At 42.8% G+C, this 26,825-nt stretch overlaps 1 protein-coding gene across 2 annotated transcripts; it reads right to left on the reverse strand.

Moving 5' to 3' along the window:
- Positions 1-3,988: 3,988 nt before the first annotated feature.
- RUBCNL (rubicon like autophagy enhancer) lies at positions 3,989-26,825 on the reverse strand. Of its 2 annotated transcripts, none has more exons than XM_086620505.1 (16): positions 26,752-26,825; positions 26,016-26,125; positions 23,778-23,886; positions 20,822-21,490; positions 16,842-16,927; positions 13,460-13,667; positions 12,485-12,589; positions 10,294-10,336; positions 9,794-9,926; positions 9,250-9,395; positions 8,367-8,431; positions 7,051-7,289; positions 6,195-6,256; positions 4,970-5,123; positions 4,756-4,846; positions 3,989-4,261 (listed from the first exon to the last, which is right to left on the reverse strand). In XM_086620505.1, exons 2-16 carry the CDS (start codon positions 26,085-26,087, stop codon positions 4,149-4,151), a joined length of 2,295 nt encoding a protein of 764 aa, XP_086476631.1. In that variant the 5' UTR covers positions 26,088-26,125; positions 26,752-26,825; the 3' UTR covers positions 3,989-4,148. The 2 variants fall into 2 exon arrangements, with proteins under 2 accessions (XP_086476631.1, XP_086476636.1); XM_086620510.1 differs by lacking the exon at positions 26,752-26,825 and adding an exon at positions 26,363-26,436.

The following is a 26,825-nucleotide window of genomic DNA, read 5'->3' on the forward strand; positions in this document are numbered from 1 at the left end:
AACTGAAACTAAGAGAAAAAATACAACAAAACAGTACAAAGAAATAACTAGTGGAAAAACAGGTAAAATTAGTAGCAGCAAGAGTAAGATATGGGTGTTGTATTCTTTTGAGAATCTGCTCCTGTGGAAATTACTAGTAAAACTGTCTTGACCTGAATTGTGCCTGTGGAGTGAGGCAAGCAGTTAAATAGGAATAGGTTTCTCTGCCTCCTATGTCCCCAAGAGCAGTTGTCCATAGGTTTCTCAGACCTGCTCCTGTTGCATCCACAAAGAATCATGGAAATCCACTGATAAGAATGAGCATTGGTCCCCATTGCTTGGGCAAACAGAAGCATGCACCAATTCCCTTTCCCTTGCTGAAGAGTCATGTCTCTTGTCACTGTCCTCTGTGAAGCATGTACAGCTTTCTAGGTAGCAGGCAACTTACTCTGAACTCAGGTAAGTCCTGCGTAAGACAGACTAACACCTCTATGTCTTCTCTCAAAGAATTCAGAGCTTCCACATGTTGGATTTTACTTCCTGCAAAGAGAGTCCTTGTAGCCATACAGCTTTTGTTTCTTAAGAAGTCCTGGTTTGGATCTGCCTTATTATCTGGTTTAACCTCAGAAATCATAGAATCATAGAATGGTTAGGGTTGGAAGGGACCTCAAAGATCATCTAGTTCCAATCCCCCTGCAGGGAAATCCTCCACTACACCAGGTTGCCCAAAGCCTCATCCAACCTGATCTTGAACACTTCCAGGGATGGGGCATCTACAGCTTCTCTGGGCAACCTGTTCCAGTGTCTCACCACCCTCTGAGTGAAAAATTTCTTCCTTATATCTAATTGAAATCTGCCCTTTTTCAGTTTAAATCCATTGGCCCTTGTCCTATCACTACACGCCCTTGTAAAAAGTCCCTCTCCAGCTTTCCTGCAGGCCCCCTTTAAGTACTGGAAGGCTGCAAGAAGATCACCCCGAAGCCTCCTCTTCTCCAGGCTGAATAGCCCCGACTCTCTCAGCCTGTCTTCATAGCAGAGGTGTTCCAGCCCTCGGATCATCTTCGTGGCACTCCTCTGGACCCGCTCCAGCAGCTCCATGTCCTTCTTGTGCTGGGGACTCCAGAGCTGAACACGGTATTCCAGGTGGGGTCTCACAAGAGCAGAGAAGAGGGGCAGAATCACCTTCCTCAACCTGCTGGCCACACTGCTTTTGATGCAACTCAGTACATATCCATAAGAGATACGCTCAGGAAGAGCATAGTGTTGATGTAAAAAGCTTAATGATTCTCAAAACTTGATTCAAAGAACACAGCTACACTCTGAAGACACCTAGAGGGTTTGTAGCGTGGAAGTCACCCTTTCCCATCCAAATACAGAGACAGTACATACTTTCAGTTGCATTGTGGTTCCTTTATGTTATCTCAGAATAGCAGCTGAGAACACCTTGTGGCTACAGGTCTAGTCACTCATGCCTCACTTCTCACCAGAGAGGAGGTTCAGGGAGAATGGCCTCAGCTTGCTCTTGTGGTATCTCATGCTGACACCAGCACCCAAGAACACAGTTTTGGTATGACCCAGTCAAGAGCACCACCTCCTCGAAGCAGCAAATAGCGGCCTCTGTTACTCCTTCTAACTTGTGACCAACCTGTTAGCACCTCACAAATTGTTCCTTCTTTCTTTAGCTTCAGTAGCAGAACATTTTAACTAGTTTTATTTGGATTATAGGTGTGATGATCCTCTTGGATCTCCAGCTTTCTGCCTCTCATCGAGGACCTTCTCTTGCTGCAATATACGTTGTGGTACATAGCAATTAGGATGAGCTGTACAGGCTCTACCGAGATCTGGACTGAACTAAGTGGATGTAAAGCATCAACACTTGATGCATGAAACTCACTCTCTGATGCTCCCCCTTCTGCGTACCGCTACTGTTTAGTGAGACTCGAACCTTTGTGAAAAGCACAGCCAGAAAACAGATCAGCTCTTCTAAATTCATGAATAATGAAAAAGATGTATTCAGTTGCCTTGCGGATTATCCCACAGGAGGATTATTCAGGTGAGCTCCTTCATAAGCAGAAAATCCCTACAGCAAGGCCTCTCATGTGATTCAGTTAGTCTCAATGAGAATTTACTCTTGCATAACATTAAATACAGTCAGATGCATAAGCAGGCTCTTTCTCACCATGTCTCACCCTACGTCAGTATCCATTTGGTGATCTTGAGCAAGAGATTATAACATTGCTTCTGAGCCATAAGTAGGTAAGCTGGTTTTGGCCACAGAAAAAAATAGCTAAGTGGAAGAGTTAGTGAACTTACTAGTCCTGTGGGCAATCATGTGGAGGTGAACTTACACAGACCTTAGTAACAGACACCTGATCTTTTCCTTGCTAAAAGCTGAAGCTAGATGGTGAGGAGAGACAGAACAAAGCACAAAATGAGAACAACGAATTCAAAGTATTAAGAGCACTCCATTGGAGAGTCAGAACTTTAGTAAATGCTTTCAAGTTCTGGGGTTTCTCTGTTTGTTGGTACTTCGTACGTGGCACAAACAGAAAAATGGTTTTACAGGTTCAAGCAGCTGCTCTGGGTTTCTGCAGGCAGGGGCTGCTTCCTCAGCCACTTTCATCAGAAGCAACCTGGCAGGCTGGGAAAAAAAGCTGCTTTCAACCTCCAGCACTTCATCTTTAGACAAGGACTCGGTCTGCAAGCATGATAGTGGACTTAAACAGGAGCATCTCTCCTGCTCGCTCACTGCCTTTCCTCACATTTCTGAGTGCTCTGGAAAGAAACCTCTAGAGTGATGTACTGATGTAAGTGGCAAGGTGTTGGCAGTGGGGGGCTGCTCTGTGTGAAGAGGCTGGGGCTGCCCCATTGCCAGACAAAACTGCTTCCAGACAGCTCCAATGGACCCACCGCAGGACACAGCTGAGCACCTCAGCCAAGATGGAGGTATGTCTGGAGAAAATGTATTTGAGAAAGGGCAAAACACCGCAAAGGCAAGGGGGAGTGAGAAACAGCAGTACCAACACCAAGGTTGGTGAAGGAGGGGGAAGAGGTGCTCCAGGTACCGAGCAGAGATTCCCCTGCAGCCCATGGAAAGGACCCCACTGGAGCACATGGATATTTCCTACTAGGAAACTATATCTCCTGCAGAGCCCATGCAGGAGTAGGTTTATCCTGAAGGACTGCAGCCCACAGGAAGATCCCACACTGGAGCAAGAAGAGGAAGGAACAGCAGAGAGGAACTGTTATGGACTGACCGCAACACCCATTCCCCATACCCCTGCACCACTTGAGGCGGGGAGAAGGCAGAAGAATCGGGAATGGAGAAGTTGAGCCTGGGAAAAAGGGTGGGTGAGGTAGGAAGAAGTTGTTGGTTTAGTTTTGTCTTTGTTCCTCACCACACTACTCAATTTCTAATCGGCAATAAATTTAATTTTCCCCAATTCAAGTCTGTTTTGCCCAGGACAATAGCAGGTAAGTGATCTCTGCGTTTTTCTCTCTTCCATCTTATTTTCTCCTCCTGTCCTGTTGAGGAGGGGGAGTGAGAGAACATCTGGGTGGGCATCTAGCAGCAGGCCAAGGTCAACCCATCACAAGCTGTTCCATACATCTGTTTAAAAGAAACCTAAAATCCACTGGTTCACATTAAGCATTTGCCAGAACAGAATCTCAGATCAGCATCTGCCTAAAGCTTGCAGACAAGTTCTCTCTATTGCAGAGCTTTGGAGAATGATTTCATACTTTACCACTTTTTCCTATTTCCAAAATCTGACACAGGTAAGGATTTCCAACACTCCTTTACTATCTATGCATTATTTGCAGAATTACAGAGAAGAGTAATTTGTATATGGAAAAATATAATATTAAAAAAATATTACATACAAGAACAAAACATAGCAACAAAAGGCTGCTCACAGAATTAACATCCAGTATTTCTGTCACCAGTTAAGAAGAAACTTCTTTAGGATGAGTTTTCAATGATGATAGTAAAGTCTTTTTTTTCTTCTTTTTTTTGTCTTTTTTTTTTTTTTCCCTCTTTAACCCCTCATATGAAGGAGACATGCATTAAAAATGGTAATGTCTAAAACAACATTATCTCATTCTTAGTCAGGCACCTGAAGATTTGTCTTTGAGCATCTTCTGAAATAAACAGTCAGAGGAATCCAGTTTCACGGAGGCACCAGTGATGGAGTTTCTGAAAATGTCTTCCGAGCTGCGATCCGCAGACATTTGGGGCAGCCTCCAGACTTGAAGCATGCTTTGTGAAAGCATGTTTTGCACTCTGTTTAACATTCAGGAAAAAGAAAAATTAAAAAAATGAATCAACAGCTGTGCTCCTTGAAGGATGTTCTATCTAGTTCACCCAGGTATAAAAGCAAACAGCAGCAGTGCGAGGTCAGGACAGCAAGAAGCGCTGTAGTAACTATGACTGAACATTTTGGTAAGATCCACAGGATTTACATTGAATGTCAGCAAGATCTGATATAGCAGCAGCATAGCACTGTCCCAGGCTTGCTCTCATGCACAGACCCAAAAAATAGCCTCCCCTGCAGCCATAATTATGTTCAGGCAAGTTTCTGGTGTTGCTCTCTGAATTCACTGATGCAAGACAGCTGCCATAGGCTGGTTTTCAAATACACATGCAGGTTTTCAAACATAAATGCTTCCTGTGAAACAAGTTCTCAATGTTTTCCTAAAATAAGTCTGAGCAGTTTTACACAGTTTTTTTTTTTTATCCCCCACAAGAAAAAGAAAAACATTTGGTCTGGAACATACCTGTGCACCTTCTGCATTTGGCAATCTGATGTGGAAAGAGCAGATCTGCACTCTGACAGAATTCGCAGATAAACCCCTTCGCTTGACAGAGCTACAAGGACAGCAAAAGAGTTGACTTACTTTTAATCTAAGAAAAAGTTATTTGGGAACATTGGCAGGGATATCCCTCATACTAGCAGCTGCAAGGATATCAAGAGCCTTGGCTTTTGCTTACCTCACAACCATCCACATGGGAGGTGGAGCTCTTCAGAATATCTTTAAGAAGGGGCAGTAAATGCCCTCGTTTGATCTTCACCAGATCATCCAGCGAGAAGAGATGCAGCTCCTCTATCAGGTGGCTGGGGACTTGCTCAAATTCTTTCAGTACACTGTAAAGAGAAAGAAAAAGCAAATCAAGTTACAAGTTGTTTCTCAAGTATATTTGAAAAATAAGCTTCTTTCACTTTCCTAGACTCCCAGGAATCATACAAGAACAGCAGGTAAAATGCCATATAGTATCTAAAGCAACAAGCTAGGGTTATTTACTGTTTTTTTGCAAAGAGAATTTTGAGGGTTTCTATCCTGCCCAGGTCACTATTAGGTGAAACTATGCTTGTACTGAGTGGGTGAACAACGAAAATATAGCTATTACTTTTAAAATATGGCTGATGTAGAAGGTACAGGGAGGATCCTAATGCTTATTTCGATAATGGAATCACAGGCGGCTGTCCAGAAGACAGACATTACAATACGTTTCTATTTTCTTTTGGTGAACAGCACATAACTGATGCATAAAAGAGGTCCATGTCAGAGAGAGGACAGAACCTACTTTTAAAGATTATTTTGCTTATGTTTGTTTTTTAAAAAGGTCAGTAATTCTGCAGTGAAGGGTTTATCATTCACATGTCTACCTATTAGTTATGCCCATAGCTTGGGAAGGTAAATATCAAAAAATATTAAATTTGCAGCAACAAGCAAGGTCATGTTTCAGTATTTATCACTTTTAGTTACTAGTTTCATGTGAATATGTTTCTTTTATAAACTGAATTATGACAAATTTCTGGAAGAAATCTTTAAACCCTCAAGAAACACATTTGTTAATTGTTTTAAAATTTGTTTTAAAGATAAGTCATCTCACAGATATACATAAATATCTTTGACCTTTTAAGAACAAATGACAACCTAAGAGAGAGACTAGGAAAAAACACAAACCTAACAAAAAAATCGCTCAACATTTAAAACTAAACATCTGTTACAAGAAAGAGAAAGCTATCACATAAAACCTGTTCTTCACTCAACATGTGCATTGCAATAGAAAGAAGTTTTGTTACTGGAATTTTCTCTAATGATCATATTAACTGATTTAAAACTGCAATCAAATGTCTCTAGAGAAGCAGGCTCTGTAAGCACCTTAGGCACATTTTAATAAGCTATTTTTCATGCACTATCATGGCCCATACCTCTCACCAAACCTGCAGGTTTTCAAAAGCTTTTTTAAATGAAAAAGCTGTTCTTGCACCTCCTAAAAGACAAAAAGGAAAAACAAAATAATTTAAAAATTAAAAGCAACTGCATTTATATATTCATATGTGAGGAACATCACAATTTGAGTTAGCAACCCTTGTCAATACATCAAGCCACATCTAAAAATAGGCACTTCACACGCAGCACGGAATTAAACAAATGGATTTTCTAATGCACGAAAGGCCAAGGAATGCAATGGATGGCCACTTTTGTTCACTGACAAGCGAAGCAATTCGCAATGTTACAAATGGCTCCATGTTGGCACACCAAGGCACTAGACCCAGACCCTGGTAAGAAGAGATAAGTGTCTCCTCAGCCAAGAGGGGAGTGCAGAGCAACTTGTAATCTTCGCAGAGCACCCTTCCTCAAACTGTAGGAGGTGCTGCCCTTTGATAAGCCCAAGCTGCTTTCTCTAATGGCCGACAAAATTAAGAAGTCATTCAAAACTTCTGGAGCTTTCCAACAGCCAATTGCCAAGCAGAGGTAAATATTTACTGCAGGATTGCAGCTCCCTTCAATAAACTAAAACTGAAAACCAATAAGGAAAAGACCTCCCAAAGACGAGGGGGAAAATGAGACCCCTGCAATAGGTTGGAAACTTCTCCCTCCTCCTGCTTCATCTGAGGAGAGAGAGGGCAAGTCCCAGAAGCGGTGATGGGACAAGGCGGCGTTGGTTTCTCTGCGCTTAGACTCCTTCCCATATAAGCCCACAGCAAAGGATAACCTGCCCTAAGGAGTTCTTCCCAAAAGTCTCAGACCCACGAATTCCCAATAAAAAGAGGCCACGCTTACCCTCACCCTGTCCATTTCTTTACTTTTTGTGTAGAGGGCTTTGTTAATACAGGACACATTGAAAATGGGGTGCTGCCATATGCTGTCCAGTAGGTGTTTGGAGAAGTTGCATACGTAGTATTTTTTGAAGTCCCACTTCAAAAGTATTCGGGCAGGAATGGAAGATTGGGCGTAGCTGTGGCAGCAGTCACAAAAGTATTTCCCCAGGTAGTCACAATAGCGGAGTCTCCTGATATATTCTGCAGGCAGATAGCAATGAAATTATGAGTAATTGTAATATGTAAGGGACACACCTCTTGTCTGTAGGACTATTCTGTCTAAATAACTCAGATCTACTGGAGTGAGGGGTAAGGGTGTGGGTTTTTTTTAAGTGAGAGCTTTTATTATTGTGGTAAACACATGCATAAAGTCTGTAGTTTGCATCAGAAGAGAAATATCCACATTTGTCAAACTGAATTGATTATATTTATCACCCTGAGATCTTAGAGAAACCATTGTCACTTTACCCACAAAGGAGAGACATGATAAAACACGCAACAAAATATTCCCATCAAATGGAAAGACAAGCTGATCTTGGAATCACATTTGTATAATACTTTTTCCTATAAAGAGGCCTGTGGGTTTTCCCCAGCTATCTCAGCATCTCAGGTTTGCTCCAGTTACTGTGCCATCACAGATTGTTGGTATTTTCTTTACAGGCCATCACAAATGCTGCTCTTCTGTGCGCAGACCCAGAACAAGTCTTGAAAGCCACTTCAAAGATTTCTTAGGTAAGGTCTGGTTGTCAGACCTGCAAATCATCATGCTTTCAAGCAGTTCTCACGAAGTATAACAAATAAAACACAAGCAGGATTTTGTGACCAAGATTTAAAGGAAAAAAAAAGTTTTAAAAAGACATCCCCAAAAGAACAAAACCAATTATTCCATAAGCTTCCATAAAGTATCTAAAAAGAGCCTTCTGGAAATGTGTAAATTGACACAGAGAAATAATTATCAAAATAAACCATTGGAAGATGTAAAACCAGCACTTTCCAGCCTGGAAGCTTGATTTTTTAATAGCTTTTCCTGTTTTATTGTTGACTGTCACAAATTTTTCCTGTGTATGAGAAGGAGACCTATGAAGTATTGTATTCTGTCTTCAATGAGAAATTCCAGGCAGTGGTAAGATCCCACTGTCTGTTTTATGATTGCAGGCACATTCAACAATGAGATTTTTCTTCTCAGATAATTTTGTAATTGAGGTACATCTATGTTGAAGATTACAGCCTGATTACTGGTAACGGATTTATTAGGTTTTTCCATTTTAGTACACTTACTGCTTTCTATCGGCGTTCCACAACCAACACACGTAAAGTTTTGGGCAGCCACCACGACATCTCTCCTGCATACAGAGGCAAATAGTTAACACCTTCCAGCATCAAAAACACAGTTTAGTTAACATTCTCCCAAAATGCAAGAGAGCTACACTGGCACTAGTGAAAATGTCCAAATTAGGAGCTGACTCCTACCTACTCTTCCACACGAAGAAGGGGGTTCTGGAAGTAGATGCAGATTATTATTTTAGTGAGAGTCTAAGATATTCTGTGGAGAACATACTGTCAATTACTGCTTCTAAATATGGCTTGTTGCAAGAATTACATTCTTTTCCATTTCTTAAGGTGGCATCAGTATCAAGGGGGAAACTGAAGGAGGAAATCCACATCTGCAACTGAAAAAGCAACTGGACCTACAGGGAATTAGCCAGTTTGCCTATTGTGTGCATTTAACAGCACTTTATGCAAAGTGAGATAGTAGTTTCCCCAAACACAACCCGTTTTCTCCCCCCTTTCTGAAGACTTACTACCCACAAAATATCAACAGGAAAGTGGAGAAATTCTTAAGAATATTCTCCAGGCAGTCTCAAAAAATCAAACTTTTTAGGAGTCCAGCTAGGCATGCTGCCACTGTAACAAACAGTGTGTGTATTATCACATGTAAAAGTGCACATGCCACGTTAATCAGGATGTGCCAATAGATGGAAAAAGATGCCACCTGACTTCTAGTGAAGCTGGTGACAAACACTGCAGAACGCTGTGCCATGCACTAGCTCTAATCTTAGCTCTGTTAAATTACCCAGGCTCCTTCCATGAACTTCAGCAGGTTTTAGACAAATCCCCAGGCTGTACTATAAACAACAATACTCAGAACCTTTAGACTTACTTGACTGAAGGGTGAATATTAAATATAATCTGTGATCTTGGTGGGGTCCAGCCAGAAGATCCTCTTAATTTTGATATGATCTTTATTTCTTCAGCCAGATTCAAACTGGACTCAAGCTCTCTTGGAATCTCTTCTTTCAGCACAAACTGTTTTGAAAGACAAACTCATGAAGATGAACAGCCCATCAGCTGGACATATGTTAAATGCTATGAAACATCTCCCTTTATACTCCAGGATTTTAACGTTTAGTTTTCACCTGCATGTACTCCCCCCTCAGTTAAACTCCCTTGCATCAGTCCCAGCAGAAAGTACATCCTGATTCTTCACAACTGCACATCTTAAATGTGCTGAAAATTGCAAAAGAGAGGAGGAATCTTCTAAAAATTTATCTAAAGTGAACTAAGTACTCATCTGTATTTTTTTTTTCTATTTTTTTATTTTTAAATGCAGTGTCCCCCTTTCCCTAACAGTGAAGCAGCTGCAGTGAGCAAATGATTATATGGGGAACCAAATAAAGACTCCGCTGTTTTCAGCTCAGACTCACTCTCTGCTTAGATGAGCTCAGGCAACCAGACAGTTGAACTGCAGAGTCTGTCTGCAACCAGTGTTTTCTGAAAGCTCGGCACAACTCCTGGGCTGTTGCTTCAGCAGAATTGCTGCCTGGTTCAAAAGATGATCTGAAAGTTAAGCAACACAGACAGTGAGTGAAAAGTAGCAGCACGTCATCAGCAGCTCTGCTGACTCTTCTGCATCCGTAAAGAGTTTTCTCCCATCCTTTCATTCCTATCCCCTCGCTTTGATACACCCAGGCCCTCTCAGAGCCACAGCCACCACCCTCCAGCGAGACTCCAGGACCAGAGAAATGCTCTGTTAAGCCAAACCACAGACAATTGCTGTCAAGCAGCATTCCTTCCCCTTCCTTGGGAGGGCCACATTTACCACTCCCACATCTTTCCCCGCCCCAGCCAGAAGAGTCATCAGAAAGCTGGTCCAGCAGAAAAGGTAGTGCCACCACGCTATTACTGTAAAGATACATAACATTACCTTTCATCTGTGGTGACAGACAGATTTTCAAGGTCTTCAAGTTCTGCGGTAAAGGAGAAAATTTTATCAAGCCATCTAAGAAACAAAGCTTCTGTTACTCAGCACTGTTTTAAATCTACCTTCTGTGTTAACACAGTGTCAGTTTTAAATATATTCATCTTTACAACACCCTTGCTGGATGTGGGAAATAACCTCAGCTCTGATTGTAGAACAGACATAAGGAGTCTTATCTCCTCTGCAGATCTCTGACATCTGCTGATGAATAGTACTCCCTAGCAGCTATGCCTCACATCATCACCATCAGTCTCCCTTCAAAAGCCTGAGAATCAGTAAAGAGAGACTAAGTGCCTGCTAGTCCCGGTCCAGCCAGAAGGCACTAGACATAATTAATAATAATATACAGAACCAGCAGAGAGCACATTAATTTTTTTGGACACTGACAGGTATTCGGAGGCACCGATCACAAACATGTCAGCTAATACTATAAACAAGCTAGTAACAGGTGAGATGAATGGAATTAAAGCACACATCACTTCAATGTATTTATATAGATAAAATATGCTTATGCAGACAAAGTGTTCACATTGGTGATGCATATTGCTCTCAAGACAAACGCTTCCCCATTCATACATGTCAAAATAACTCTTGCAGACACATTCTGCTCTAGTCCTGAATTAGAGGGAGGGCTGCCTAAAACCTAATCAACCTCTTTAATTAGGAAACAATCATGTCCTAAATTCTCTCAAACAGCGTTGCTGTAGTTGGCTGAGGTGCGAATTTCACACTTTGCTCACCCACATTCATTGGGTTTAATCCTTAGACATAATTTCAATCTCTGTACTGTGTTTGCGTGGCAAGATTTTGGTAGCGGAGGCGCTTCAAGGGTGACTTCTGTGAGAAGCTGCTAGTAGCTTCTCCCATGTCCGATAGAGCCAACACCAGCTGGCTCCAAGATAGACTTGCCACTGGCCAAGGCTGAGCCCATCAGCGACAGCAGTAGCACCTCTGTGACAATATATTTAAGAAGGGGTGGAAAAAAAAAACACTGCTGCGGAAACAGCAGCAGAGAGACGAGTGAGAATATTCACGAGAAACAACTCCACAGACACCAAGGTCAGTCAGTGATGAAGGAGGGGGAAGAGGTGCTCCAGGCACCATAGCAGAGATTCCCCTGCAGCTCATGATGAAGACCATGGTGAGACAGGCTGTCCTCTTGCAGCCCATGGAGGCTAACGGTGGAGCAGAGATCCACCTGCAGCTGTGGAGGACCCTACTCCAAAGCAGGTGGATGCCCAAAGGAGGCTGTGGCCCCATGGGAAGCCCACACTGGACCTGGCTCCTGACAGGACCTGTGGACCCGTGGAGAGAGAAGCCCATGCTGGAGCAGGTTTGCTGGCAGGACTTGTGACCCCGTGAAGGACCCACGCTGGAGCAGTCTGTTTCTGAAGGACTGCACCTCGTGGAAGGACCCACACTGGAGCCATGAAGAACTGCAGCCTATGGGAAGGACTCACATTGGAGAAGTTCGTAGAGGACTACCTCCCATGGGAGGGACTCCACACTGGAGCAGGGGAAGAGTCTGAGGAGTCCTACCCCTGAGCAGGAAGGAGCGGCAGAAACATGTGATAAACTGACCACAACCCCCATTCGCTGTCCCCCTGCTCCACTGGGGAGGAGGTAGAGAAATTGGGAGTAAAGTTAAGCCTGGAAAGAAGGGAGGGATGGAGGGAAGGTGTTTTAAGATTTCATTTTACTTCTCATTACCCTACTCTGATTTGATTGGTAATAAATTAAACCAATTTCCCCAAGTCAAGTCTGTTTTGCCTATGACAGTAATTAGTGAATGATCTCTCCCTATCTTTATCTCAACCTGAGCCTTTCATTATATTTTCTCTCCCCTATGTATCTGAGGAGCAGAGTGATAAAGCCACTTTGGTGGGCACCTGGCACTTGGGCCAACCCACCACACCCTCAAACCAGCAAAGATATTCTTTTCTAAAAAGGAAATCCTGCACCCATCTGGTATGTCCACATGTGTTCTAATAAGGAGTCATGCATACATCGTTCTTTCCATTTTCTCATGTTATTTCTTCTGCAATAACATCTACTAAGCCAATAAATTTTCCAAACAATGCAATAAATTCAGCTGAACAATAGAGCTGTTTCTGCAGTTATAATTTTAAAGTCTTACCAATAATTACATATTCATCCTCTGAGTCACTGTGGCAATGAAATCTGGTAACCTCATGATGTGATGGTAGACGGACTGGGGAACTGACAGGCAGCAGAGCACAGCCTGTCCGGAACAAAGGCAACATCAGTTAAACTTTTCCAGCATTTATACAGTAGTTGCAATTTTATTTGTGTTTTTCTTCACTTACCAAAACTTTAGCACAGAGCCTGTATTTACAGAGCAATTTTATTTTTTTATTTATATGCACACACAGAAAGCCAATTCTTTGGAGTCTGTCATACAGCATGTGCCTCAGTTTCTCAGGAAGAAGCTTCTAGAGACTAAACCAAAAGCTTTATTACCAGTGGTCTCTACCCTTCTCATGTGCAAGCACACCATTCATTTTTCCACAGAAGTTGTCACTTAGACTTAAGATCTATTGCTAAAATCTGTATTACTCAAGAGACTAAAATCTACTTAAAAATGCAAGTGCTGACTCAAGAATTATAATGCCAGGAATATTTATTATCTTGCCTCAAACTATACGTGAATGAATACTCCGGCCAGTTTCACTCAAATCAACTGCATGGCCTGATCTGCATACTGCAGAAGTAAGCATAGAAGGAAAGAGTCAAGGTTCAAATCCTGCAAAAAAGGATTAAGGCAGAGAGAAAAACAGCCAACTACTGGCACGCTCTATGGAGAGTTGTGCTTGGCATGTGGCACTTGAACCTTACATTTTCTTTCTCATGTAAAAAAAAATAAATATAATAAAGAAAACACAGACATGAGCATTCAAAAGCAAGAATTTGACCCACAGGGAAAACGCTTGTAGCATAATGATCCTCAGGGAATGCAGCTCTCAAAAGACTCAAAGAAGGTAACAGAGGATTTGCTTCAAAGCAATGCCTAGATTCCTTTTAGTATTTTCTTGCAAAAAAATAAACAGCAAAGGCTGTCAGACAAGGTTGCGTTATAGACTAAGGAACTTGCCTTCGTAACCACTGTCTGAAGAGGCAACAGAAGAATCAGACTTCTTCACTCCAGGGTAAGAAGATAACTCTGAATCAGTGTGAAAGCTGCCATCTGATCCACTTGTTTCCTCCACAATCCAGGACTCTGCTTGTTGACTTAGGATATTACATTTCATTTTCTCTAGCGATGCTATAATCATATCCGCAACAAAAAAGTGCGCGTTTTCCTGGACACGAGATTGGAACGCTGATTAGTACACAGCATATTTGATACCTATTTAAGGTTAAGTGAAATATGTAATCTTTCCCTATACTTTTTCAACTCAAGAAATGAAAATGTCAGGCTATATCACCTTTCATTTAAACAACAAAAAAACAACACCCCAAGGGCAATTCAGAGAAAACATGCAAAAGGCAACTGCCCCGATAATTGTCTCACCCTTGCTTAAAACATACAATTTACTTTTATCTTACCAATCTATTAGATAAAAAGAAACTTGATTACATGACTATCTGATAAATATGCATGCATTTTAGGGACACAGTCTTCTAGTTACACCGCCATTATTTAGTATGGAAGTGTGAATCCAGGTAACCTATTTAGTAGGATTTAAGTTCAAGTCAGTGTGTACAAGCACTTTTGCACACATGCTAACTCGGATGGGGCCAGAAGTGGCAAGTTTTGAAGGGACTGTAGATCTTCAGGTGGTGGGTAGTACAGAAGCTAGTAAAATGCTTTCATGTGTTAAGAGTTCAGGCAGCGAAGTAGGGAACAGGCAGTGAGATAGTTTACACAGTCAACTCAAGGCTGCACAGAATGTCTGTGATAATGGTGAATAGGAACCTAGCTCCCTTGGTGTTCACGCTGTCTTATTTAAGGCAGCTGTTTCAAAGCTTCACCGTGGCATTTCCACACCAGACAGAAGCCCTCCCCATGGTGTCCCTTACCATCTTGCCTGCCTGGGTCACCCATCCTCCAGAAGAAAGGAAATTTTGTAAAGCCACCTCCAGTGCCACTGAGACATCCAGACAAACCTGAGGCTCCCTGCCCCAATTTCATTGCTGTATGCCCTATCTCCAGTGTTCTAACAGCACCCCACCAGCCCCACCTGTGCTACTGCTTCTGGCTTGGGCACAGCATCCTACACAGGCTCAGTTCAAAGGTCTATGCATTGTGAAGGGTTAGGTGCCCTCAAGGTGAGTGGGTGGAGATGTCCAGGATACTCTCCCCTTCTCTCAACTCCACGCATTCATACTGTACAAGGCTAAAACCTGTATGTAAAATACCATGGCAGTAACTAAGGCTACAGGTACTGAGTACAGAATAATTAAAGCTTTCTAGAAAAGTGGCTTATGATCAGAAAATTGTACCACTCTGTCTTCATGACATCCCCTACAACCTGTACAGAAAGCAGGAAGAAAGACATCAGTGTTTAAGAAACAGCTAAATCTTAAGGGTACAACAGATGTCACTTTCTTATTGTCCACAGCCAAACACATTTAAGGGACTAATCTCAACATCAGAAAGCCCACAAGTCCCTGTGGGTGTTTGAACAAACCTTTATCTTTTCCTTAACACTGATTAACATCACTTGCTTGGTGCACAGACCCTCCAGAGACAACTTTCAGTGAAATTCAGGATATATCATTAGCAAAGGAAAGAAAACAGCCTTTTTGCTTTTTGGAGATGAAGAGGACATCTCCTACTCTGAAGGTTCAAAAAGCCTGTATTCTAATGGTTAACCCCAAGTTAGTGGCAGAGCAGAGCACATCAGCACATCCTACTGATAAAAACACTTATGAGCATATCTGAGAGTTGCAAAAAGATGGAACAGGACACAAGCACTCCTGTGCTCAGCATGACTCTCTATCGGCTTTCAGCTCTGCCTCCTGCTAGGTCCATCACCCTAGGAAGCAGTCCCAACTCAGCCATGACACATCAACCTTCTCATTTCTCTTCCCTGTCATTCTCATCAGTGGAAAGTCCCTCTAGATCATTTGACCCATCTCCTTCCTGGCACACAACTACAACTCTCAAGACTCGCTGACATTACAAGTACCTTAGTTTTTAGTTTCCTAAGTTTCAGAGAGGTTATTTCACAACCTAAAAATGTTTTGGTTTTTGGTTTGGGTTTAGTTTAGGGTTTTTTTTCAAAGGCAGCCTCAGTCATAACAGACTGAGCTTCTGGTATCTTTTAACCCATTATCACGTTAGCCCTCCATCATCTGGACAAAAGTAGCTGATGTGATCTTGCTTCACTCAATAGTTCTGACTGTGGTTTCTAATCCAGATAACTACTCACTGGTCTCCTGGTGACTGAAAGCAAATTACTTTGGTTTTGGTTCCCATATTTCAGGCAGAGAAACGTCATCTTTCTGAAATACCTTTCACAAAAAGTAACATGAAAAGCTAGTTCACAAGTTTGTTGGATTTTGATGTGTGATTTATTGGGTGGGTTTGGGGGGGGGGGGGGGGGGGGGGGCGGGCAGTGGGGTGGGTAATGCACCTTAAGGATACCTAGAGCTTCAAATCAAATGCAGAACTTGCCACTCCAGTAAAACTAGTGCTATGCACAGATGATTACCTTTTGGGCCCAGGACATGGGACCACATGCACATCCATAGTCCAGCAAAAAAATTTCTTTTTCTAGGCATGTTTTTAAAGCTCTTTTGTATTAAGTAATTAATTATATCATTAACCTCTCTTTTCAAATTGTTAGAAAAGATTAACATTTAGCACACAGTTATGTGTGACAGCATTATCTTCTCATCTTCATCTCTGTTTATACAGTCAAATGGGCTGCCTATCTGGCAACACATCTAAGACCACTTGGGCACCTTACACAAATTAAATACATGAGAAACTGCTTAAATTACTGCAGATGTTACAACTACTGTGCTTGTTTTTCATATTGTAATTCTTTCATAGCAGTCTCACATGCTCATCGTAAGCACACACAAAAAAAAACCCCTAACTTCTCCCTATCTCCTGACAGTAAAAGCATGAGGTAAATCCCATCCGTACATATGTAGCTGCAACAAATTCTACATAACATATTCTAACATAACTTTAAAGCAACGATAATAATCTTAAAGTTTGGTCTCAAGGAACGCGTGGGAAAATAACGGAATGACAAACAGAAATGTATCATGTTCTAAAATATTTCCATTATTTTAAAATAATTAAAATATTTATTTAAAGGATTAAGAGTGGAAGTAAATGAAGAAAATAGGCATTTTAGGTTTGTAGGTTCACCCACAGAGGGGAAGAAGAGGGGAAACACAGTATTTGTAAAGATGAGTCCATCTATCATAAAGATTCGTTAATGAGAAACAGTCAATTTGCTTTGGCCACTATAAAATGGAAAAAATATTATGACAATAGTCTATGTTGCCCTTACCTTCTCCACATCTTCTGGAAGCATACGGATGTCCTGCAACGAACGATTCAAGGGTATAGCACTTATGTTCAAAGGAGAAGTAGAACCTACGGGTATAACAAGAACTTTTGTTAGTTATTTTTTTCTCTGCAGCTCTCAGGATGCATGCAGGGTGATCTCCAGACAGCAAAGCAAACTTTCTTTCCCAAAACTGACGACCGTTGAGACTAGAGGTTGTAGAGAAGGAGACAGAAACATTAGGAACATTTTGGTATTTGAACTACCTGAAGCATGAGTATCAACTACTAGGAAACAGAGTTTAAATGCTGTGTGGTGACAGCACTTCTGTGCTCCCAACCCAGCTATGGCCTGAGCTGCTGGGGACAACCATGGCCAGGACCTCAGGCTGGGATTACAGTGATGCTCTGCAGTTTGCAACATAGCCGCCTAACGCTGCTCATTCACAATAGCTGGAAGAAAAAGTAATCTCACTGTTGTCTGAGCATTCAGAGACACATCACTCTAAAAGATTCGCTGAATCACTGCTGGTATTGTGTGACTACAGCAAGTTTGGATAATACTTTGCCGTTACGTTTCCAAACCTTGAGGAAATCTCCCTCCTGTTTCCAAATGCAACCCATACTGCGTAGTAATACACACGACTGGAGCGGATGCATCAACCACAGGACTCCCTGCTTCCCAGAATAGCAGTTTTGTTTCCCCAGCATTCACTGCTGAGTATGCTGAGCACGTGAAACAAAACTAATCTCTTTTTCCCCGTTAAGAACATTTCACTACGCAGCAGAGAATGCATCCGTTTTTCTATAGATGTACTATGGATTGCTTTTTATACAATCTTCTTTCCCAGAGAACTGAAGGTGTGAGATCATGTCCTCATGTTTTGTTTTCAAAGCACTCACAATCACTGCTCTAAGAGCTTTGCTGGAAGGATGACAAAGACTACATGCAATGTCTGTGGATGTACACACTAATGAGATATGAAAGGAAACGATTCCTGTTTTTTCACACTGATTGGGTTCTGCTTACTACCTGTTCTTTGACCTTATAACCAAGCAATTTCTCTGTTTCACTGGGCTGATGTTTACAAGATAAAACAGACTATATTGAAATGCTACCACTACACATGCCATTTAAAGCCATTTCAGGTAACACAGCTTAATCAAAGGCTCTTTGTTAAAAGAAAAAAACCACAAACAATTGCCACTCCTAAATGTGTTTAAAGTCACAGAAAGGATAAAAAGGTCCCATAAAATACGAGAATAATTTAAGAAAACTTTTTCTCCAACTAAAGGGCACTGACTCTCAGGCCTAGTTTAGACTCTTTAGCTTGCCTTATTTATAGAAACCATGTTATGCTGCCCTGAGTGCCGATGACATCAGGCTGGAAAGTCAATGCTGTGCTCAAGCATAGTGAGACAGACGTAGGGGTTTTGTACAGAATTATTAACACCTCCACTGTGTATATCATGGAAGAAAAATGGAAAGGCTGACGATCTGACTTTTCAAACCAGACTTTATCACCTAATTAGGTTATTTTCATGCCTATTTGATGATTCATCTTACTGGATAAGCAGTATGTGGAGCACAGGCAAGTGCTAAAGGGTCTACAGCTTCATAAAAGCCTGCACTCTCCTCAGTTAAGATAACCAACATTACTCGTTGAACTAAAAACAATAAGCAGAAACAAGGAAATGGAAAAAACATTCCTTTCTCTTTAAATATAAGATGTAATTAATCTTAAATATAATTTTGAAATCTAATGGGAGCTCTCATCTTGCTTGCCTGTTGCATTTCACTTGCATCTTTAAGTGAAAAGAATGTCAAGTGGGAAGGAGCATGGGGAAGGAGTCCAGCAAATCCAGCAACGGGACACAACTCAGTGACACAAAAAATAATTGAGTTGCCCTTCTGCTTCTATGCTGTGTTGCCTGGAGGCTGCTGAGGAAAGAGCTCTCGAGAGCCACAGATGGAAAGAACCTTGATGCATACAGAGGTTAAAAGCAAGAACAAGCCCTGTGAACTGCCAGTGACACGCCAGCCACAACAAAGCCCCCACAGAACATCAAATTCAGTCACAGGTTCTCCATTAACAATGACGGAGCCTTTTCAGAAGGTTGCATGAGGCCACTAGAGAACAGCCCTTAAAAGTATGAACAAGGCCTAACATGAGTATCACAGGACCAGTGAAAAAATCCCACTAAAAAAATACACACATTAAATCCCACTAAAAAAATACTTATTTTAAGTCATCTTATGTCATTTTCTTACATCTTGTGCATCCCTCAGTGATCCTCCTGAGACAAACAAAAGTGAGAAACTACCACCTCTGAGATAGCAACAGAAAGGATGGCAAGCCAGGAAACGCTTCGTATAACTCCTGCCTTCAAATTAGGCATTTCATTTCTTCTTTTTCAGTCTGCCATTTGCTTTTCCTGTCCTCATAGTCCTGCACAGCACAGGGGAGAATGAGACCTGACTCACCCCACCCCAGGCTACCCAGTAACGAGTTAAATGGCTGGAAGCAACCAGGCACGATGAAACGCAAAGCAGAAATCTTCACTTTGTACAGAACAGACCAAAGCCTAATGCAGACAGAGTCCACCATGCTGCACAGTGTCCCAAGAGGATCCCAGCTCCCGTGAGAAGTATTTGTTAGTAAAATCAAGGATGCTACATCTCCAGTCACCTGGCTGCCGTACTCCTTCCTCTGCTTTCTGGAGAGCCGGCAGCACCACTGACCCTACGCGAGCTCACAACACGTCCTACTCGTGCCGGAAGATCAAGTCACACACGAAGTATTTGTTCTCACACACGTGCCTCGCGGTCCCCGCTGACACCCAGAGCCTGGGCTGCGTTTTCCAGGGGTGGCTCCCCAAACCTGCACGACTGGCCCCAGCTGGCTCCAACCATCAGGTGTGGTTTCCTCCTCTCAAACACGCGGGGCCAACGGAACGCCCAGCAGAAGGAAGCCACCATCATCATCATTGCCGTACTGTTGACAACAGTCTGTCCCAGATGACCAAGTTGTTATTGAGAGCTCCCTGTCCTGCAACAGCACGTGCCTCTCTGAGACCTCGCTGCCGACTCTGGGTGAATAGCTAGGAAGGACCAGAGCTTGGAAGTGGAGCTCAACGGAGTGCCACCACTAGGACTACTACTGACCAAAGAAGAAAAAAAAAAGCATAGCCCTGAGGCAAGGCGAGCCGCTACAGCGGCCATCCAGTGGCACAGCACTGAACGTCCCAACGGATCAGGTCCTCGCCCAGGGGCCTGAGCTGCCCTGAGCCCCCTGCCATGGCAGGAACAGGAGAGGCACCCATTGCTAGCAGCCCTCGGACTGTGTCTCTTCACAGACAATGTACGGATAACAACACGGACAGAAACTGGTGAGCACTAAAAATAACCGGATCTGTTTCGGATGGGGCTCTGTGTCTCTGAGGCAGCGGGTGAAAAGAAAAATAGTCCCGCTCTGGCACAAGCCAGTTTAGTCGTAACAAGAATGGATGTTAATGCCCTCCTCCAAAACCCTAGAATCAAAAGGACTTCCTCTCCTCCAGCTCACGGCACACACAACATGTCCCAGGGAGCCAGCACACAAGGAATCACTACCAAACGCCCAGATCCACACTATCTGCTTTTGAGAGAAGGGTACTGGTGAAGACAAGACGAAGATGGTGGAAGCCTCATCCAGGGGATGTTCTACATTGCTCACAGCTCAGCAATTTCTTACATTTTTACCAAAGGCTGCATATTACAGAAGCATTTCTGTGTCCCAAGACAGATAACTGCTGCGAGCACAAGTGTCTCCCGTTTCACCGAGACCAACCCTCTGGCTCTCCTTCATTTCATTTTTAAACTTTATCTTTCTCCCCTCTCTCATTTTGAATGACATTTGTCCAATTGACAAACAAGGCTCATTTCAACTACAGTTTCTTTCGTAGCACAGAAATCTTAAAACAAAAACAGACCTGTAAAGTTACCTGTTTGATTGACTGGCTCTGACTGAGAAAGTCCACTGGGAGAATTGCTGTCACTGTTGCTGACAGGCGCAGGCTCCAAAGCATCAGGGTATTTCAACAGATCTGCTGGCTTACCAACAGTTGAGTCGGGGAGAAACCTTGTGAAAGTCAAGTCTTGTTCAGGTGAGGTATAATGTTCTTTTCCAGAATGCACAACAGTCGATGTGACAGTGCCTCCCGTTAACGTCACCTGGGTAAAGCAGTCCTGCTTCAGAGGGGACACGTCCGAAAGACTGAAATCATTCAAAGAGGAAGCAGCAGGATCCCCATCAGTGTAACGGGGACAAAAAAAGGTCTCCAGCGAAGGTTTAGAGGAATCACAGCACGCGTTGTCCCAACACGCCCGGTGCCTTGTAAACCGAATGTCTGTTTGTGTACAGGCAGCGCTGTGGCGCGCAGAATCGCTGTCACTGTCATCGTTGCTATCCCCGTTGCTGCTTTCTTCCCACTGTTCCACGTCACTGTCCAGATGCTCGGCCCCCTGCATTGTGGTCTGCTCCAGCATCAAAGAGGGCTTCAAACCAGATGCCTTTAAAACAGACATGAGAATGTCTTTGATAGCTTCAGCACTGTTTGGGTACGACCCAAAACTTCCGGCATGTCCAATCACTGCTGGCCTTGAGTATTCATCTGTTCAGAAAAGGGAAGAAACTCAGAGTTTAGGAAAAAATCCTAAGAAAAGGTTAATTTACAATACGAATAAAAGTACATTATTTTTGACACAGCTGAGAAGACTGGAAAAAGCTGAATTCACACACCACTCTAGTGCCTCTTCCTGTAAGAAAGCTCTTGCTTTCTGTAGTCAGGAAGCAATTCTGTTGTTGATAAGGCTAGGTAATAAACCAACAGTAAAGTATGTGGCTGCTAGCCAAACACAATTAGTTAAGGCTTTAATAGTGACTGATGATCAGCGTGTTTGAAAACATCATTGTTCTACAAAACTGGATGAGGTACAGTTACTGCTACAGGTACTGGTTTACTGGTTCTATTGCCAGTAAAAGAGAAGGTCACATTATAGCAAGACATATGGAGTATACAGCAGGAAGAAAAAAAAATAAATACACTTAGTAATAAAAGGTCATGTGCTTGCATGTTTCAGTTCAGTCAGACGCCTATTCTCATGTGGAAAAGGCTAAAGTAACCTTCAGTCCATTATTCATAGGGGAGGCAACATTTAGGTGAACCCATCAGAAAGTCAGCTCTGTCACAGTGAGTTCATTATAATGCCTCTGAAGGAAAAGTACTGCCTGTCAGGGTCCTGAGTTACCCGCTGCAAAACTAAAGTCCAATAGAAAACGGAAAAACTGCTTTTAGCAGTGAACATGGCAACATGAGCATGATGTGGAAGTGCACGCCACAACTAGTAGCTAGTCAAGAATAAACTGAAATCCTATACCGTGAACAAAAAGCCTCACAGGAACTGCCATCACCCAAGCAATGGAAAGATTAGACAACTTCTACGTTCAAGAAGAAACTATTGACCACCCCACCAATGAAGTTAACAAAGGTCTCCTTTGGGGAAGATAAGTCAGTCGTAAAATTCTAAGAATAGATACAATCACAAAGATCCATTTCCAGGGCAAAGAACTCTTAGTTAGGACCACAAGGGAATGTTAAACACCACTGGTAAAAAAAGCAGCAAGTTTTACAGACTGCAGACTTTGCCCAGAGATTGCTCTCCTTGGACATATCTCAACGGAAAACAGTAAATCTCTCCATGAGTCACTCACCTGGAAGCCAGAATGCACTCAAACTGCATGATAAGAAAGTTTACTAATGAAGGGATCAAAACCAAAATAAAAACCCCCACGTACTTTGGAAAAGCAAGTCTATATAAAGAGCAGGCCTTATCAAGAGAAAGCTAAAAGAAAATACTAAGAACATCACCTATAAGCTATACTGGAAGGGCAGACAGCAATGCTGTCCTAGTAAAGCTAGGTCAAAAATTAGCTGAAGAGTTCATCAGCAATTGGGATCAGCCACCTGCTACTGACCAGGAAAAAGCTCTTGCAGAAACAGCAGCAGAACTGCACATTTTACTGTCTGCACTTGAAAAGAAACAGTTTGCCAAAGTAGCCAGCCATAGCAGTGTAAGGGCAGGAATAGGAAAATAAAAGCTAGCTGACCTTTCAAACGAATAAATTTTGATCTTTTCAGGAAAAGAAAGCAATTTTGGTAACTGTCAAAGGCTTCAATTGCACAGGAATATCTTAACCTGGGCTGAAAACATCATCTTTTCTGTGCAAGACAAAACATTTAGCCTTACTGTCTTCAACTCTCCTGTTGCAAAGCCCATCCCAACTCATCCTTTGTCATATCCACTACTAGAGCACCATGGAGTATCTCTAGCACTAATCATATAACCATGCTGACTTACTCTGCTAAATAATTGTTCTTAGTAGACTGTAAGAGAAAAAAGAACAAGTTTTAAAGTTCTCATGCTTCTGCTTTGCAAATCTTTAAAAAACCCCGAAAAACAGAGAAAGCAAACCTCCACTTTTTAAAGCTACTACCAGAAATAGATTAGTTTCAATTAAAAAAAGTCTGTTCAGTTTTGCAACTGATACTCATGTGAGTAATTATGATAATCTGTTAAATTCTGAGAAACTATTTCTTGAATGAACAAGCAGTTAACCTGCCGAGAACCATCTGAATGGTTCAAGTATTTTACTCTTAAGCACTCAAAATTACAGTATTAATAAAATGGCCAAACTACCATTTACAAGGCAAAAAACCCCATACTTTCAAATTGTATAATATACTTTGACATTGTCCCATCTTCAAAGCCAATAAGCAAGGTTCCTTCTCCAACCAGACTATATTTGTTTAGCATACACACACATCAATAGCCTTTGCTAGCAATACAAGCACCAGCGAAGCTCCCCAGAGGGAGGCATTTTAGAACAAATTGTCTTACCTGAGAGAACAGAGATTTGAGGTGTCGGAGCAAGGCAGCTAATCCTCGCTGAGGGATTTGAAGAATACGCTGACTCGGTGAAAGCCACCTTTAGGCTTTCGTGGTTCAACTAGAACAAGAACACACAGGCAGAGTCTGGTTACAAGACAACAGCACTCTAGTAACAATATCCCCAGTTTCAGTCATCCCAACAGGAAGAGCACTGCGCTAGGAACTGCCGATAGTCACCTAACCACTGCCTCTATTTCTGGTTATCTGAAAGTCTCCTGAAAAGCACATACTGTCTGAAAAGCACTGGCATCTTGACTCTGAATCTTGCATTTCACTTCAGAAGGCAGGTGACCAAAAGAAACTCCACAGTAGGAAAATTAAACATGTGCATAAGGCATATCCAAGATAAAATCCTGAAACGGATGTCTATATATCTGTCAAAACAACAGCAATGAAGTAGAAAAGAATTCAAGAAACCACCAACCTGCTGCTGGAAACACAGGCCTATTTAGATGTATACAAGATATGAGCTAGATCTATGAGGCTCTGGCCCCACAAGCACCTGATGCATGTGCTGCTTGATCTTCCAGCTGTATCGACCGGGACCAGGCACGGTCACATAAGCCTGACTAATTTGGTAGAACACAGTACCTGTGGTTCACATCAGCAACATGGTTGACCCAGCATCAAGCGAGAAGCAACACAAACAGACAATACTTGACCTGGCATACAGCCTGCCAGCGTAAGCTGACAGAAATTTTGAATGCATTTTAACTGACTGAGCAGGTTTATACCAGATCAGCATTTTGCTTTGTGCAGTCATGACGCTTCTGATTCGGTATTTCGAACCCCAAAACTGGATTTACCATATTATCAAACCAGTGTAAGCAGTTTAGCGCAGATACTGAGGGGCTAACTCCAACAAGGGAGTAAAACACACTCAGGACAGCAAAGCAACAGGTCTCCTTCCCAAGCTCACAAATTCCTTGTGAGGGTCACACATTCATTTCCCACTCCCTCTCCTGCCTCAAGTATGTCCTGGACTTGCAAAGCACATCACAGAAACTAGGAAAATCAAAGGGGTGCTCTGCTCCAACGGGCACATCATTAAAAGGCACCTAACCAAGGCGTGCCTTCTCCCCACTCACAGACAGCACTGAGACGTCTCCACACAGAAACATCCCTAGGATGCCTCTCACCCTCCCCTGCACCCTGCCATCCTATACAAAGAGAAAGGAGTTAAAAGGTGTGTGTCCTCCACCAATCTGTATTGACCGCTGTGCTCCTCACAACACGGTCTCATGGGAAAGAGAGGTGACTCAGAGAGCAGATCTAGTCCAGATACCCTTCAGAGTCACGGAAAGCAGAAGAAATTAAAACCGACAAAAAATTTCCCTTTTAACTGAAGAATAACATTTCTGGCCAACAATAGTATGCTGAATTTCAAATATTTAGTGTCTGATTATGCCAGTGCTTAGAAAAATACTCTTTTCAGTATCTGATAGTGCTTTTTTTTTTCCCCCCTCTGTACTCATTTAGAGAAACCGTGGTGTAGGCAGGCTCTATACATATAACTATCATATTGTCAATATTACTGTACAAAGTAGTTTCCACAGGAACTAATTTTCTATTTAATTCTAATTACTTTTCAAATAATTGTTTTCAATATCAGCAATTAACAGACTCTACCTCTTAGGATGCAAGCATCACAACTGCCTGATGACAGGATGAAGGTAAGTACTTAATCAGTAAGCACAGATATTAAGAGTGCTAAGTTTTCAGATTTTATCTTTTTTAAAAAACCCTCCCATCTCTTAGATCTTATCAGAAGCAACCTGAGAATGTGGATAAAAGATTTCCATTTACTTTGAAGATGTTACAATTTCAACTACATCGCAGACTGGGAAAGAACTCCCTTAGTATTTAACTATAAAACTGAAAAAAAAAAAAAGTAAGAAAGCAATTAAAGAGCACTTAGAAGGAAATATGACAACAGAGGTGCAAGAAGAGTACCACAACACGCTGCCATAACCAGTAAAACCCACTGACGGTTCTACGTCTTTCACACAGTAAATGAGTCAGCCTTCCCACCCCGATATTGGGACTGTATTTCCAAAATTAACTTCGTACTGAAACCACCAGCAGTTAACAATAGTACTTATCCCCACCAAAAGCTGTTGTTTGGAAAAGCCCCCCCCCAGCTAAGGAAAACACCGAGCCAAGGTTCAGGCGCCTTCCCCGCCTTACCTTTTTGGAGCGGGGGTGCCTGAAGACTCCTGTTGCGCTAAAGCTGGCGAGAGCTACTGCCTGGAGAGACATGGTGGAAAAACATTCATTTTTTGCTGGCTGTCAAGTACCTGGAAGCAATAGGGAGAGAATTACAACCACCACCACGTTAACCGCGATCCTCCATGTGTTTTGCAGACTCCGCGTTTAACATCCTCAGCTGTTTTCGCTCTTGACTGTGCGTGTTTATAAGATTGCCGAAAAGCAGAGCTCAGCAACAATGGAAATCTGTGTTAGAAAGAGCCTAATTTAGAGTTAAAAAAAAAACAAACAAACAAACACACACACAACATGACGGGAATGCCTACCACTGGTACAAGAGGAATGTATCGATCCGTTGTACCCCGCGGTTCGTTGTAAAAGGAGAAAGAGACGGAGCGGACTCAGCGGCAACGAAGCCCCCGCGCTCCGGCTCTGTAGCGGGCAGGCTGCGCTCTCCCCCCGCTGCCGGGCAAGAGAAGGCACCGGCGATGAGCACAACCCGACGTTGCCCTCCCGGCACGGCGCTGGAAAGCCGCATAGCCCTTCACACGGAAGCGCTGAGCCTGCCGGACAGGCTCTAGAAAGCGCTTAACCCGGAGAGAGGCACCGAAACATCCCGCCGGCTGAGCGCCTCTCGCCCCAGCAACGGGCACCGTGCGCCCTGCAAGACACCCACCCACCCACCCACCGACCGACCCCGGCTCCCCGGACCCACCTGCAGCCGCGGCGCTAAGCTCCTCCGTGCAGCGCTCCTGCCCACCGGGCACTGCCTGAGACCCACCACCTCCC

The sequence above is a fragment of the Tauraco erythrolophus genome, chromosome 1, assembly GCF_009769465.1.
Source record: "Tauraco erythrolophus isolate bTauEry1 chromosome 1, bTauEry1.pri, whole genome shotgun sequence".
NCBI classification, from domain to species: domain Eukaryota; kingdom Metazoa; phylum Chordata; class Aves; order Musophagiformes; family Musophagidae; genus Tauraco; species Tauraco erythrolophus.